This window comes from Stegostoma tigrinum, chromosome 8 (genome assembly GCF_030684315.1).
Source record: "Stegostoma tigrinum isolate sSteTig4 chromosome 8, sSteTig4.hap1, whole genome shotgun sequence".
NCBI classification, from domain to species: Eukaryota; Metazoa; Chordata; class Chondrichthyes; order Orectolobiformes; family Stegostomatidae; genus Stegostoma; species Stegostoma tigrinum.
Window position 1 is genome coordinate 84,768,554 of NC_081361.1, and position 16,293 is coordinate 84,784,846.

The window sequence follows — 16,293 nt, forward strand, 5'->3', positions numbered from 1 at the left end:
TCCTTCTCCATCCCCACTTGAAGCAACGCTCTCGTCTGGCTCCCCTCTTATAGCCCCCTTTCTTGCACCTTTCTTTGAGCACTCTACCACACCCCACCTATTTGGGTGCTTCCTTTTCACCCCCTCAGCAAATGGTTGTGTGCACATCAATGCTCACTATCAGTTTCTCAGCAGAGAACTGGGAACCAGCCTGTGAGTGGAAGAACTGCTCCTCACAGAATCACAGAAGGAGTTATGGACCAGAAGGAGACCCTTCAGCCCATCTTGCCTGCACCTTGTCTATTGTCTAGTCCAGCTCTATAAACTAGTACCAATCTCCTGCTTTTAGTCCAAATCCCTGCACCATTACTATACAAAAAAATCCAGTGCTGTCTTGAATGCTTCAATTGTACCTGCTTCCAGCACTTTTCCAGTAGTACATGCCAGACCCTAAACAATGGTAGTATGAAACAGATTTTTTCTCACATCACCCTTGCTTTGTTTGTACACCACTTTAAATCTATGCCCTCTCATTCTTATTTCTTTTATGAGGGGGCACAGCTTCTCCCCATCTACTCTACTCAGCCCTATTTGAAAACCTCAATCTTTGCCTTTTCTGCCCAGGGCCAGCAGTCCAAATTCTCCAACCTGTCTTCACAAACGAAGTTTCTCAAACCCGGAATCATTCTGGTAAATCACTTCTGCACTTGCACCAATGCATTCACATCTCTTCTGTAATGTGGTACCTGCAAATGTACAGACTGGTCCAGCTGATATTTCTATGTATAGAGACAACTTTGCTTTGATTGGTCTTTATTCATTAATGGGATGAGAGCATCGCTGGCTAAGCAGCATTTATTGCCTATCGCTAATTGCACAGAGAGCAGTTTCATTTGGGCAATTGCACTCAGTTGCACTTGAGAGTCAACCACATTGCTGTGGGTCTGGAGTTACATGTAGGCCAGACCAGATAAGAGGATGGCACTTCCCTTGCCTAAAGAAGGGTCTAGGCCTCAAAGCATATGTCAGAAGGATTTGCAAGTCAATGATCCATCTGTCTGGTTGCATTATGATTGCACCTTCCCTGGCTTTTGTGCTCCTAAGATGCTGCTTGGCCTGCTGTGTTCATCCAGCTTCACACTTTGTTATCCCGGATTCTCCAGCATCTGCAGTTCCCATTATCGCTGACTTCAGTAAACCAGATGGGTTTTTCTGACAGTTGACAAGGATTCATGGTCATCTTTGGATTTTTAATTCCAGATATTTTATTGAATTCACATTCCACCATCTGCCATTGCGGGGTTTGAATTTGGGGCCAGAATGTCATCGGGGTCTCTGGATTAATACTCTAGTGATAATGCTACTAGGCCATCACCTCCCCAACGAGTTAATTTTTCTGAGTATTCTAGGGGCTTTCAGGAATGGATTTCCTTGTGTATTTTAAGTGCTGCTTTGAGGTTATGGAAACTGGAGGATATTAATTCGGCGGTTTTAAAGCAGTACAGGGAAGGACTTGTGACACAGAGTGTAAAGCCCCTGCCTCTAAGCCAGAATCTCGGTCCAGATCAAATTCTACACCAGAAACCTATGGCCAGGGAAGGTGCAATCATAATGCAACCAGACAGATGGATCATTGACTTGCAAATCCTTCTGACATTTGCTAATGGCAACAGTAAGTGTGAGACTAATTCTTGATCAGCCATAAATTGAGCCCTTTATTGTCGCTGCCTGTGAGTACAGACTTGTAAAAGTGTCCCACAGTACCCTGGACTCCCTGAGTGAACTGCACTGCACCAGCACCAAAGCAGGGGGGAACGTTGTAATCCTTTAACATTACAAATGTGCATGAAACAACCTCTTAGAGTTCTACATCAACAGAATCAGAAAGAAAATGAGCACTGAACTGAGTGAGGTAAGATTGGGAGGGGCAATTTTTAAGAACACTCATAAAGGAGGAGGAGGAGGAAGTGAAAAGCAGTTGTGATAAGGATAGAAATCCTAGAACTGAGGTAGTTGAAGTCACGTACACCGATGATGGAGTGAAAAAAATTGAAGGATGCCTGAGAGACTACAGCAGGATGAACTGGATAGTTGTAGTTTAGAGGACGTTATAGAAATAAGGAGAGAATAGGCCATGGAGGGATTTAATTATAAGAGCTAAAAATATTTACATTGGAGTTGCAGGGGAAGAAAGCGACAACAGTTCGGCAAAGATAGGAGTAATGGATGGGTGAAAATGGTGCAGGATTAGATCTGGAAGCTTTTAGGGTAAAATTGGCCTATACCTGCAACATCAACAGGCTTCAGTTTCTGGTACATTGCAAAGTTGTTGTCAATTAACCATAAATCTGTTGTTTTTACAATCAGTCCCTTAGTGCATGATTTAATTTTAATTGTAGTTTTTCAATATCTGTGTAACTTCACTAACTTGACAGCTAATATTCTGTTGAAAAGTTGATATCTTCTACTATTTTTTCACTGACAAATGCATCCAGCATTTAATGGAAACTTCAAACAATGCGGCTCATCTTGCTATTACACACTGATAACCCATGTTTCACCTGTCAGTCACACATAACAGTAATCGGGTCCATTCAACGCTTTTAATCAGTCTCTTAAACAATGTAGCAGCACCTATGCTGAATATCTTCCTACTTGTTACAGGCCACCAATCCTCAGCAACTTACCTGCCATTGAAGAGGATGATGATGTAGCTAAGGAACGTGAAAGAATTCGGGGTACAGGCAAGCACGACATTCTGAAAATAAAGGAACTGACCAAAGTGAGTGGAATCCAGGCAGCCTATTAATGCAGATTTCGGTGAGACAGGTCAACAGTTTGAACTCATGCAGAATTTTGTTCCTACAGTATTATTCAGGGAGGAACAGGCCAGCTGTGGATAGAATCAGTGTTGGTGTGCGCCCAGGAGAGGTATGCTTTATTCTTCAAAGACATTTGTTAGCAGCCATAGATCTACATTGGCTTTCTCAGTTCATTAAACAGGAGAACAAAGCCTAAACCTGTATTTTTCTTCTGTACTTTAGTGCTTTGGGCTGTTGGGTGTCAATGGTGCTGGAAAGACAACTACATTCAAAATGCTGACAGGTGATATAGATCCGACCTCAGGTGAAGCTTCAGTAGCAGGCTACAGGTATACTGCAGTGTTAGCTAAGCCACACACTCACTGGCACCATTATAAAGTCAATTTTGATATTTCTTAATAAATTTCAGCAAAAACAAAAGGCCCCTTTTTAGAATCTTTGCACCGTCTTTGATAATGCAGCTTTCTCTTAAAACTCAGCTGTTTTGTTTTGTGAATCTTCCCAGCATTTTCACCCATATTGACGATGTCCACCAGAACATGGGATACTGCCCTCAGTTTGATGCTATCGATGATTTGCTGACAGGCCGTGAACACCTTTTACTGTACGCAAGGCTGCGCGGTGTTCCAGAGGATGAGATTGAGCAGGTAGGTCAGCCAATGAGTTACCTTCCGCAACTTGTGTCACAGCTAGAATTGAAAGCAGCACATCGAGAAGAGAGGGTTTGCAATAATGTTTCAGTGAATTAAAAATCCTCAATTGCTAACTACTGAAGACAAATAAAGATCTCAGGTAAATGTTCCATGTTGTGCTGAAAAGACTGCCAGACAGAAACAATATAAAGTACGGAAGCAGTCAAGCACTTTATTGGATGACACAAATATAATTTATTGACTGCCTCTTTAGTATTCATTCATTTATATAAAGACGGGGATACATTCTTCAAAGAATGCTTTTACCATAATAAAGCATATCAAAGTGCTCTGCTGGAATATTATCTCACAAAACTGATACAGGGACACGTAAGGAGGGTTGTCTGGACAGATAACCAAAACTTAGTCAGAGACATATTTTAAGGAGAGTTTTAAAAGGAAAGAAAGAAGCAAAGAAGCAGAGAGTTCAGACAGAGGGCTTTCCAGAGTTCAGGTATGAGGCAGTGCCGATATTTCCTTCAGTTGTGGGGCAGCAGGAGGTCACAGGGAGGAGTATTTGCAGCACAGTGAAGAGACTTGAAGTGCTGGATCAAGTTTTAAATGAGGTAATATAAACATAGAACATAGAACTGTACAGCACAGTACAGGCCCTTAGGCCCACGATGTTGTGCCAAACTTTTACCCTAAACCTAAGGTCTATCTAATCGCCACCCTTACCTTACGCTATCACCCATATGCCTATATAATAGCGGCTTAAATGCCCTAATGAGGCCGACTCCACTGCCCTCTCTGGCAATGCATTCCACGCCCCAACCACTCTCTGAGTAAAGAACCTATCTGACTTCTCCCTGATATCTACCTCCACTCACTTTAAAACTATGCCCCCTCATAATAGCTACCTCTACCCTAGGAAAAAGTCTCTGGGTGTCTACTCTACCTATACCTCTGATTATTTTGTGCACCTCTATCAAGTCACCTCTCATCCTTCGTCATTCTAAAGAGAAAAGCCCTAGCTCTCTGATCCTTTCCTTGTAAGACCTTCTCTCCATTCCAGGCAACATCCTGGTAAATCTCCTCTGCACCTTTTCCAGTGCTTCCACATATTTCCTGTAATGAAGCGACCAGAACTGGATGCAATACTCCAGATGTGGCCGAACCAGGCATTTGTACAGCTGGAGCATAACTTCTCGGTTCTTGAACTCAATCCCTCTATTAGTGAAAGTTAACACACCATCCGCCTTCTTAACAACTCTATCCACCTGCGTGGCAGCTTTCAGGGATCTGTCGACATGAACCCCACGATCCCTCTGCTTCTCCACACAGCCAAGAGTCTTTCCACTAACCCTGTATTCTGCTTTCAAATCTGTCCTTCCAAAATGAATCACCTCACGCTTCTCAGGGTTAAATGCCATTAAGCAAACAAAATGCTGCTTAAATGATTTTGATCAAATCCAGCAGTTTCACGTTAAATTAATTGTGAAGAACTTCAAAATTCTTTCAAATCACCTGTGCTAACAGAGTATGGTGTGAACTGAACAAATACAGCACAAAATAAAGACAAAGCAAATCTTAGATTTCAGCATCTGCAGTTCCCATCATCTCTCGTCTTAGATTTCAGTCCTAGCATTGATTCTAAGCTGTTAAACTGCAAGGGTTTTATGTAGAAATTCACTGTATTCAAACTAAGGGCCATTTTTCACTGTTACACACCTTAATTTACACACATTTACATCACTAGTTCTCCTTCACATCAATCAGTAACCTCTTTTACATTGAGCTGCACATCTGTCCCCTTTGCTCGTCCTCGACTTCTGTCAAAAGTTTAAAAAAGACCATTTTCTAATCCCTTCAGTTCTGAAAAAGAGTTCTACCAGATTCAAAATATTAACTCTGTCTCCCTCTCCAAAGATGCTGCTAGACCTGCTGAGTTTCTCCAGCACTTTTTGTGATTTTTACAGATTTCCAGCATCTGCAGAATTTTGCCTTTACTAAATTTTACAATGTTCAAAATTCTTCCTTGGGACCTTAAATTGAAAATTACTTTAAGTCTAAGGACTGCAGAAATTATTTCTTCACTGTAGGATATTCAGCTTTATCATTTGGGACATCACTTCCTGTCTGCATGCTCTTCCTCTCCCCCACACTCCCTCAGTCATAGACTCAGACTCATACAAGTGCAGAAATAGACCCTTCAGCCCAACTTGTCCACGCTGACTAGTTATCCTAAATTGAACTAATCCCATTTGCCTGCATTTTTCCCTTATCCCTGTAAACCTTATCTACCCATGTGTGTGTCCAAATGTTGTATTTGTACTTTTTCTCTGGCAGCTCATTCCATATATGCACCACTTCTTGTGTGGAAAACTTGACCCTCCAGTCCCTTTTAAATCTTTCCCTTCTCACCTTAAACTTATGCCCTCTAGTTTTGGACTCCCCTACCCTGGAGAAAAGACCTTGGCTATTCAACTTATGTATGGTCCTCACGATGTTTTATAAACGTCTATAAGGTCACCCCTCAGCCTCCTTAAAGGTGCCATCATATGTAGACAGGGTACGGAAGAAGGTATTTGGCACACTTGCCTTCATCAGTCAGTGTACTGAGTACAGGAGTTGGGAGATGTTACACCTGTAAAAGACATTAGTAGGGCCACATTTGAAGTCTCAATGCCTCATTAGTTGCCAGGAACCAACTATACAAAAGCTGCCTTAATTCATAAACCACCTTGTTCCTAGTATAATCTTTAAACAAAGGATGTGTCAAAGTAACGGCTACAAGCAAAATATTTTGTAAAATGTGTGCGTTTTTGAGAATTACGTAAAAGAGGATTTCACAGCTCTGGTTCTTTAGATACTTCCAAAGCTTTATTCCATATGCTCAGCATTGGAGAATTAATGGACATCAGTCTTGCATTCTTTTTCAGGCCTTATTGTAACACCACTGCCAAAAACAAAATAATTTTCCCAGTTCTGATGAGAGGTCACACAGCTGAATGTTAACTATTTCTCTCTCTTCACAGATGCTACTTAACTGGCTGAATATTTCCAGTCTTTTAATTTTTTTAATCACACAAACAGAAATTGCTGGAGAGACCTTATACTGAGTCCAGTAAATAGTCCAGTCAAAGAATGAGGTTCTGTTCCTCTGCTTGCATTACGTTTCACTGATTACTGCAGCAGACCGAGGACAGAGCTGTCAACATGAGAATAACATCGAGAGTTGAAGTGAAACCAGAAACTTCAGGTCATGCTAGCACTCTGAATGGAGGCATTCTGTAAAGTGGTCACCCATGCTACATTTGGTCATCCCAGTGTAGAGGAGACCATATTCTGGGCAGTGAATATACTTGAGTAAATTGCAGGAAAGTATGGATAATTCGCTGCTTCACCTGGAACAAGAGTTGGATCAGGGAAGCCCAAGCATTCACTGCCCAGAACACAAATTGAATGTGACCTTCCCATCACAAAATATTGATGTCTGTGACTCAAATGGTGTTCTCCAGAAATAAGTAGCTGGTACTTTGGTGCTAAATTTCTTTTAATTCCCATTTGCAGGTTGCCAACTGGGGCATTGAAAAGCTGGATCTGGCAGAGTATGCTGATCAGACAGCTGGCACGTACAGCGGAGGGAACAAGCGTAAACTCTCCACAGCCATCGCCCTCGTCGGCTGCCCTCCTGTGGTCTTGCTGGTAGATTTCCTCATCCTCCTCGAATCCTGTCCCAGCAGCATATCTGAACTGCCTCAAGAATGTCACCGTGCCTGAATGTTCAGGAGGAATAATAAACTATTGCATGATGTCAGGATGCCCATGTCAAAGAAATGAAATCGCATAGCACCAGTTCACTAACTGATGTGAGGGATTTGGGAGATTATATGGGGAGAAGCTGTTTTCCATTAACAGGAGCTAGACTTCACATGATTAGCAAAGGAGCCAGAAGGGAGAAGAAGAGAATTTTTATTCAGAGTCTTCTTGTGATCTGAGATATGTTTACTGAGAAAGTGGTCACACCAGATTCAGCTTTAGTTTTCAAAAGGAAATGGTCAACATACTGCATACATTTGGCAATTAGAAATCATTTTTACAATATCCTTTGAAATTCTGGACCACCACATTGATGGCCAAGCCCACACTCGACATTTGATAAAACCCAGCAGATCCTGGACTTTACTAAAGCATTTTACAAATTCCTTCATGATCAGCTCGTCCAGAACATTGAGTCACATGGGATCCACCATAGGTTGGTTAGTTAGAAAAAAAATTATCTTGATCATATTGGATAGCTGTTAAGGGTTTTTTTTCTAACTGGAAGTCTGTGACCAGTAGTATATCATGAGGATCAGTGCAGATGACACAAACATTGGTGGAGTTGTGAATAGTGAGGAAGGTTGTCAAAGGATCCACATGAGGATATAGATCAGTTGGAACATTGCACAAAGAAATGGCAGATGGAGTTCAATGTGGACATGTTGATGTGATGCATTATGGGAGGTCAAATGCAAGAGGAAAGTATACAGTAAATGGTACAACCCTTAGGAGCGTTGATATACATAGGGATTTAGAACATAGAACATTACAGCACAGTACAGGCCCTTCGGCCCTCGATGTTGTGCCGACCTTTCATACCGATCTCAAGCCCATCTAACCTACACTATTCCATGTACATCCATATGCTTATCCAATGACGACTTAAATGTACCTAAAGTTGGCGAATCTACTACCGTTGCAGGCAAAGCCTTCCATTCCCTTACTACTCTCTGAGTAAAGAAACTACCTCTGACATCTGTCCTATATCTTTCACCCCTCAATTTAAAGCTATGCCCCCTCGTGCTCGCCGTCACCATCCTAGGAAAAAGGCTCTCCCTATCCACCCTGTCTAACCCTCTGATTATTTCATATGTTTCAATTAAGTCACCTCTCAACCTTCTTCTCTCTAATGAAAACAGCCTCAAGTCCCTCAGCCTTTCCTCGTAAGACCTTCCCTCCATACCAGGCAACATTCTAGTAAATCTCCTCTGCACCCTTTCCAAAGCTTCCACATCCTTCTTATAATGCGGTGACCAGAACTGTACACAATACTCCAAGTGCGGCCGCACCAGAGTTTTGTACAGCTTCACCATAACCTCTTGGTTCCGGAACTCGATCCCTCTATTAATAAAAGCTAAAACACTGTATGCCTTCTTAACAGCCCTGTCAACCTGGGTGGCAACTTTCAAGGATCTGTGTACATGGACACCGAGATCTCTCTGCTCATCTACACTGCTAAGAATCTTACCATTAGCCCTGTACTTTGCCTTCCGGTTACTCCTACCAAAGTGCATCACCTCACACTTGTCTGCATTAAACTCCATTTGCCACCTCTCAGCCCAGCTCTACAGCTTATCTATGTCTCTCTGCAACCTACAGCATCCTTCGTCACTATCCACAACTCCACCGACCTTAGTGTCATCTGCAAATTTACTAACACATCCTTCTACGCCCTCACCCAGGTCATTTATAAAAATGACAAACAGCAGTGGACCCAACACCGACCCTTGCAGTACACCACTAGTAACTGCTCTCGAGGATGAACATTTCCCATCAACTACCACCCTCTGTCTTCTTTCAGCAAGCCAATTTCCGATCCAAACTGCTATATCTCCCACAATTCCATTCCTCTGCATTTTGTACAATAGCCTATTGTGGGGAACTTTATCGAACGCCTTGCTGAAATCCATATACACCACATCAACCGGTTTACTCTCATTTACCTGTTTGGTCACCTTCTCAAAGAACTCAATGAGGTTTGTGAGGCACGACCTTCCCTTCACAAAACTATGCTGACTATCCCTAATCAATTTATTCTTTCCTAGATGATTATAAATCCTATCCCTTATAACCTTTTCCAACACTTTACCAACAACTGAGGTAGGGCTGACTGGTCTATAATTACCAGGGTTGTCTCTACTCCCCTTCTTGAACAGGGGAACCACATTTGCTATCCTCCAGTCATCTGGCACTATTCCTGTAGATAATGACGAGTTAAAGATCAATGCCAAAGGCTCGGCAATCTCCTCCCTGGCTTCCCAGAGGATCCGAGGATAAATCCCATCCGGCCCAGAAGACTTATCTATCTTCACCCTCTGTAGGATTTCTAATACCTCTTCCTTGTGAACCTCAATCCCACCTAGTCTAGTAGCCTGTATCTCAGTATTCTCCTCGACAACATTGTCGTTTTCTAGAGTGAATACTGTTGAACAATATTCATTTAGTGCTTCCCCTATCGCATCTGACTCCACACACAACTTACCACTACTATCCTTGATTGGGCCTAATCTTAGGGTGCAAGTCCATAGCTCCCTGAAAGTGGCAACGAAAATGAATAAAGTAATAAAAAAAAGTGTACAGCATGCTTGCCTTCATCAGTTAGAGCATTGATTATAAAAGTTGATAAGCCATGTTGCAGTTGTATAAAACTGCAGCCTGGACACCCAGTCACCACACAACAGGAATGGTATGGAGGCTTTGGAGAAGATGCCAAAGAGATTTACTAGGATGTTACCTGGATTGGCGTGTATTAGCTATAAGGAGAGGTTGGACAAACTTAGATTGCTTTCATGAAAGCCTGGGAGGCCGAAGGGCAAACTAAGTATATAAAATTATGAGAAGCATGGATAGTTGGAGTCTTTTTTCCCAGGATGGAACTGTCAAACACTAGCATAGGTTTAAGGAAAGGGGGAATAAGTTAAAAGAGATATGGGAGGAAAGTTTTATACAGAGCATAATCGGTACGGGGAAAGCTTATCAGATGACATTTGAATTATGAGCCATTAGCGTAGCATGGTTAATAGTAATGTTTCTAAGGTGTTTAATATGTTCTTTAGGATGAACCAACCACAGGCATGGATCCAAAATCTCGCCGGTTCCTCTGGAACTGTCTCCTCAGTGTTATCCGAGAAGGAAGAGCTGTCGTGTTGACCTCACACAGGTGAGTGAACAGTTTTACAGTCTCTTTTTAAACTTAAATAAATTGCTTGCACTAGGTGTCCAGAAGTAACCATTTTCTTCTGCTCACTTTACAGCATGGAAGAATGTGAAGCTCTCTGCACAAGACTGGCCATCATGGTGAATGGACAGTTCAAGTGCCTGGGTACCATACAGCACCTCAAGTACAAGTAGGTTCAAGTTTATTGCCAGCATTTCCCAGCTGTGCTGCCACCTCTCAGAGTATACATGTTAAAAGGATGGGTTTCAACAAGCTTTAAGTTCCAGGAAAAACTTGCGCTGAAACTGCTTCCAATTTTCCTTCAAGGACCGCAACTTTCCCCCCACAGTGATCTTCAAGGACCGCAACTTTCCCCCCACAGTGATCAAGAACGCCCTTGACCGCATCTCCCGTATTTCCCGCAACACATCCCTCACACCCCGCCCCCGCCACAACCGCCCCAAGAGGATCCCCCTCGTTCTCACACACCACCCTACCAACCTCCAGATACAACGCATCATCTTCCGACACTTCCGCCATTTACAATCCGACCCCACCACCCAAGACATTTTTCCATCCCCACCCCTGTCTGCTTTCCGGAGAGACCACTCTCTCCATGACTCCCTTGTTCGCTCCACACTGCCCTCCAACCCCACCACACCCGGCACCTTCCCCTGCAACCACAGGAAGTGCTACACTTGCCCCCACACCTCCTCCCTCACCCCTATCCCAGGCCCCAAGATGACATTCCACATTAAGCAGAGGTTCACCTGCACATCTGCCAATGTGGTATACTGCATCCACTGTACCCGGTGTGGCTTCCTCTACATTGGGGAAACCAAGCGGAGGCTTGGAGACCGCTTTGCAGAACACCTCCGCTCGGTTCGCAACAAACAACTGCACCTCCCAGTCGCAAACCATTTCCACTCCCCCTCTCATTCTCTAGATGACATGTCCATCATGGGCCTCCTGCACTGCCACAATGATGCCACCCGAAGGTTGCAGGAACAGCAACTCATATTCTGCCTGGGAACCCTGCAGCCATATGGTATCAATGTGGACTTCACCAGTTTCAAAATCTCCCCTTCCCCTACTGCATCCCTAAACCAGCCCAGTTCATCCCCTCCCCCCACTGCACCACACAACCAGCCCAGCTCTTGCCCCCCACCCACTGCATCCCAAAACCAGTCCAACCTATCTCTGCCTCCCTAACCGGTTCTTCCTCTCACCCATCCCTTCCTCCCACCCCAAGCCGCACCCCCATGTACCTACTAACCTCATCCCACCTCCTTGACCTGTCCGTCTTCCCTGGACTGACCTATCCCCTCCCTACCTCCCCACCTATACTCTCTCCACCTACCTTCTTTACTCTCCATCTTCGGTCCGCCTCCCCCTCTCTCCCTATTTATTCCAGTTCCCTCTCCCCATCCCCCTCTCTGATGAAGGGTCTAGGCCCGAAACGTCAGCTTTTGTGCTCCTGAGATGCTGCTTGGCCTGCTGTGTTCATCCAGCCTCACATTTTATTATCTTGGAATTCTCCAGCAGCTGCAGTTCCCATTATCTCCAATTTTCCTTCTGTTTATTTTAATGGGTAGAAAATCACATGCAGCTTGTGCCTGTGAAATGGACATTGGCGAACCCTTTAATCCTAGCCCTAGGGAGGGAAACCCACCCATGACTTTAAGCAATGAATGTTTTTCAAATCTGTATTTTTGGCAGCTACCAGAAAGCAATCTGTGCATGTGCTTCAGTTCTTGTAATTATTTTTAGAAGAGAGTGAATAATGTTACAGTAATGCCATTATAATCTAATGCACACTTGTTCTGTTTCAAAACACTGCCAGATAAGTACAATTGAGGAAGGTCATTCTGTCCTTCCTAACTCCTCTGCATTAATTTTGAGTTGGGACGATTAGCTCGTTATAAATTCTTAGACCAGGTCTTTTCCTTTAATGAACACGAAAAGAACTGCAGATGCTGTAAATCAGGAACAAAACAAAATTGCTGGAAAAGCTCAGTCGGACTGGCAGCAGCTGTGAAGGAAATAACAGAGTTAACGTTTCGAGTCTAAGTTCTGAGGAAGGTTCACCGGACCCAAAACGTTAACTCTGCTTTTTTTCTTCACAGATGCTCCTAGACCAGCTTTTCCAGCAACTTTGTTTTTGTTTGTTTTCCTTTCTGAGTTGCATGTCACTCATTGATTTAATGAATATCATATTGTAGGAAAGCGCTTTCTCAACTGTTGATTCATCTCTTGTTCATTAGGTTTGGTGATGGCTATGTGGTGACTTTGAAGATTAAAGGCACTCAGCCTGGAGCTTCACCTGACCTGAATCCAGCTGAGGAATTCTTCAAAAGCAACTTCCCTGACAGTTTGCAAATCGAGAAACATCACAACATGATACAGTATCAGCTGTCTTCATCATCATTATCCAAAATCTTCCAGTTACTCATCTCCAACAAAGAGCAGTTAAAGATAGATGAATACTCAGTCTCACAAACAACTTTAGACCAGGTAACGGAAAGAATACATCAAGTGTTGCATATAACCCCATCAAAACACAATGTCTTTGTGTTCTTTCAAGCTTTCACTGTCGTGATATTTCTGATTGAGCTACCTTCCTTTTAAGGAGATCAAGTGGAAAGTTCCCAATTCATTACCAACATCCAAGAATTCCTTGTTATCGCAGGAAATACCAGAAAAGTTGCTTCCATTAAGCACTACATTCTGTTTTGGGAAAGCTGTACATATACATACATACACTGCTGACTGGAACAGGAGGACAGTTTCCATAGTTACTTTGTGTTTCCCTTTTACGTAAATGAACAGAGCAAAGGGAATTTGTTTAAGTCAACACAGATCAAACATATAACTGGCAACCCATGTGCCCACAATTAAAACTAATTCCCATATCCCAACAACAGGATTGTTGTCTTGTATTGGCATTGATTCGTGATACTGTCAGTTCTTGAATCTGCGTTTGTTGCACTATGAAGCACACTGGAAGTGGTGCACGTAGAACCCTCAGGTCTGCACTGGAAGTGGTTCACGTAGAGCCCTCGGGTCTGCACTGGAAGTGGTGCACGTAGAACCCTCGGGTCTGCACTGGAAGTGGTGCACGTAGAACCCTCGGATCTGCACTGGAAGTGGTGCACGTAGAGCCCTTGGGTCTGCACTGGAAGTGGTGCACGTAGAGCCCTCGGGTCTGCACTGGAAGTGGTGCACGTAGAGCCCTCGGGTCTGCACTGGAAGTGGTGCACATAGAACCCTCAGGTCTGCACTGGAAGTGGTGCACATAGAACCCTCGGGTCTGCAATTCAGCTGCAATTCTTTTGTGGTTTCTTTGATTGGACTTCTCATTCTCTCCCATTTTGGCTATCCGCATGGGATGCCAATCTTACTGTAAGTCAGTAACTCATGTAAATTGTTCTCATAGCCAACCACATGCTAATTCACTGATTAGAGATAAATTGATGCCCAATTATTTGTGTATCAGCAAATATTCACAATATTCGAAGACTACACATCTTTTACCATTCTCCTTTCTGACTGGACAATATTTATCCTTCAATCACTCACAGTAAAACACATTACCTGATCACTATCACGTTGAAACTGATGAGAGTTTGCCATATTTAACCTGATAGCTATGTTTCTGAAATTACAGCAATGGCTGCACTTCAAATATATTTCATTGGCTGTGAAGCTCATTAAGATACCTTTGGTTGTCAAAGGTGTTAAATTAGTGTAATACAATTTTGGTATTCCAGAGTTCCCTAAAGATCCATCCTTGACTTCTCTTTTGCTGTGTTCCAAACCTGCATCTTGCTGCCACTATCCAGGAGCATGCACTACAGCAACCTCCAGCTGTTATCCTCCACTATATTTCCCCATCTCTTTGCTTCCTCTAACCTCTAACATTATTTGCCTGATATTCAGCCCTGGATAATCTCTAAATTCTGTCAGTCAACATTAGGATGAGCAAATCTGACACCAACAACCCTCAACACGAACTACAGCCTCTCACCACAACTCTGTGCCCACCATCAGACATTGTTACAGGCTGAACCAGATTTTGTACATTCTCAACATTCTTTTTGTCTGGAGCTGAATTTCCAGTCCCATTCCTCACTATCACAAATACACCCCAAATTGCCACTTTAATCTCTCACTCCAGGGCATGATTTACATTTCCCGCATGCTCCATGATGTACCATGGGTCATTTTTTTCTGCATTAAAGATACTCTATGTTAATAAACATTAAGTTAATAAAAAAAACAAAGGTTAACCAATTGAGTTGTACCACTTAACCATAGACTCAAATGTTATATGCAGAGGTAGCAGGAACTGCAGATGCTGGAGAATTTGAGATAACAAGGTGCAGAGCTGGATGAACACAGCCGGCCAAGCAGCATCAAAGGAGCAGGGAAGCTGACATTTCGGGCCTCGACCCTTCTTCAGAAAAAAAATTTTCTGTGGAAGGGTCTAGGCCCAAAACGTCAGCCTTCCTGCTCCTCTGATGCTGCTTGGCCGGCTGTGTTCATCCAGCTCTGCACCTTGTTATCTCAATGTTTATATGCGGTTGGCTTGATGCTGTTGTCAAGTTACCAGAGTTAATGCTCAGCTTACCTTTGTGTAGGTATTTGTGAACTTTGCCAAACAACAGACAGCTGAAGATGACAATCTTGCTCTCCACCCACGTGCTGCTGGGGCCAGGAGGGAAGTAAAGGTATCCCCAGCCAAAGTGGAACCCATTCAACCGAACGCTACCAGCACTTCCAAAACTGAGTTAAATAATGAGAAGAAATCCTGAGGAAGTGCCAACAATAAACAGACTGCACTACATGGACAAATCACAAATGTTCTGACTGTGACACCTCTCCTCACGGTGGTTACAATAACACTGACCCCCATATGTCGGACAAGTCAATGTGTAACAATGTCGCTACAATTACAGCAAACTGCAAGATCAATTTGAGACATGCTGATTATGGAGCAGCCCTAATCCCGGCTGAGATCGCACATCTAACTCTAAAGGAAAATCCATTGTCATCGAGTAGCTATAAGTTGAGCATGGCTGAGACCATCTCTCAGTTGTAACTTAGAAGCCTGCAGAGAAATTCATATTAATGTTGCACATTCCCCCTAAACTGCAGCATGCACACATATGTTTGTATATATAGAAATCAAACGTTTATGTACCAAATCCCTGTTTCCTCCATTCATTGTTATACAACATCTTCAAATGTGGGTTTCTGTATGAATTTAAAGTAAAATGCAGCTGGAAACCTGTAATGACAGTATGACATTTTCTAGACTTAAATAAAGAAACAAGGGGAAGGATTTCTGCCATGGGCTGTTTACTTTCATAAATAAGAGGTTTCTAATGTTACTACAGCTAAGACAGGCGAAATTGTACCCAACAATTCTGTTTTGATACAAGTTCTCATGAAATAGGTGTGAAAAGCTCACTCCCACACATTGTGAATGGATGTAAAAGCAAACAGTGTCTCCTGCACATAATGTTTAGCCAGTGTTCTGAACTTCACATTATGATAAGATTCTAACTAATAGTGGCCTGAGATATAGGAGCACCAGCATGATCCTCATCACCCATTAGAAAGAAATGCATTTTAAAATGCATTTAGAATGTCAAATGCTTGGAATGCGTCAAAACATTAGTTTTAAAACAACAAAATAACTGAAGCTTTACATCCAGTCACATTTAATAATGATCACCAGACTGTCAGCTACAAAGACCTCTGCTCCTGTTTCAAACCTTCCTTTCTCTCTCCAACAGAAACACACCCAAACACATTTTTATTTTTTTGAAGGTTCAGCTCTCAATACAACATTTTTCACTTTGAAAGACTTATC

General features: G+C 42.9%; 1 protein-coding gene across 4 annotated transcripts in view; it reads left to right on the forward strand.

The window, feature by feature from the left end:
- abca4b (ATP-binding cassette, sub-family A (ABC1), member 4b) overlaps positions 1 to 15,759 on the forward strand; it is a 156,406-nt gene extending 140,647 nt beyond the window's left edge. For all 4 annotated transcript variants that reach the window (XM_059648065.1, XM_059648068.1, XM_059648067.1 and 1 more), the window contains 9 exons: positions 2,644 to 2,761; positions 2,848 to 2,910; positions 3,024 to 3,130; positions 3,307 to 3,448; positions 7,007 to 7,141; positions 10,315 to 10,418; positions 10,513 to 10,605; positions 12,680 to 12,929; positions 15,056 to 15,759. In XM_059648065.1, the coding sequence (XP_059504048.1) occupies positions 2,644 to 2,761; positions 2,848 to 2,910; positions 3,024 to 3,130; positions 3,307 to 3,448; positions 7,007 to 7,141; positions 10,315 to 10,418; positions 10,513 to 10,605; positions 12,680 to 12,929; positions 15,056 to 15,229 (1,186 nt within the window). In that variant the 3' untranslated portion in view covers positions 15,230 to 15,759. The remainder of the gene's footprint in view (positions 1 to 2,643; positions 2,762 to 2,847; positions 2,911 to 3,023; positions 3,131 to 3,306; positions 3,449 to 7,006; positions 7,142 to 10,314; positions 10,419 to 10,512; positions 10,606 to 12,679; positions 12,930 to 15,055) is intronic.
- The last annotated feature ends 534 nt before the right edge of the window (positions 15,760 to 16,293 follow it).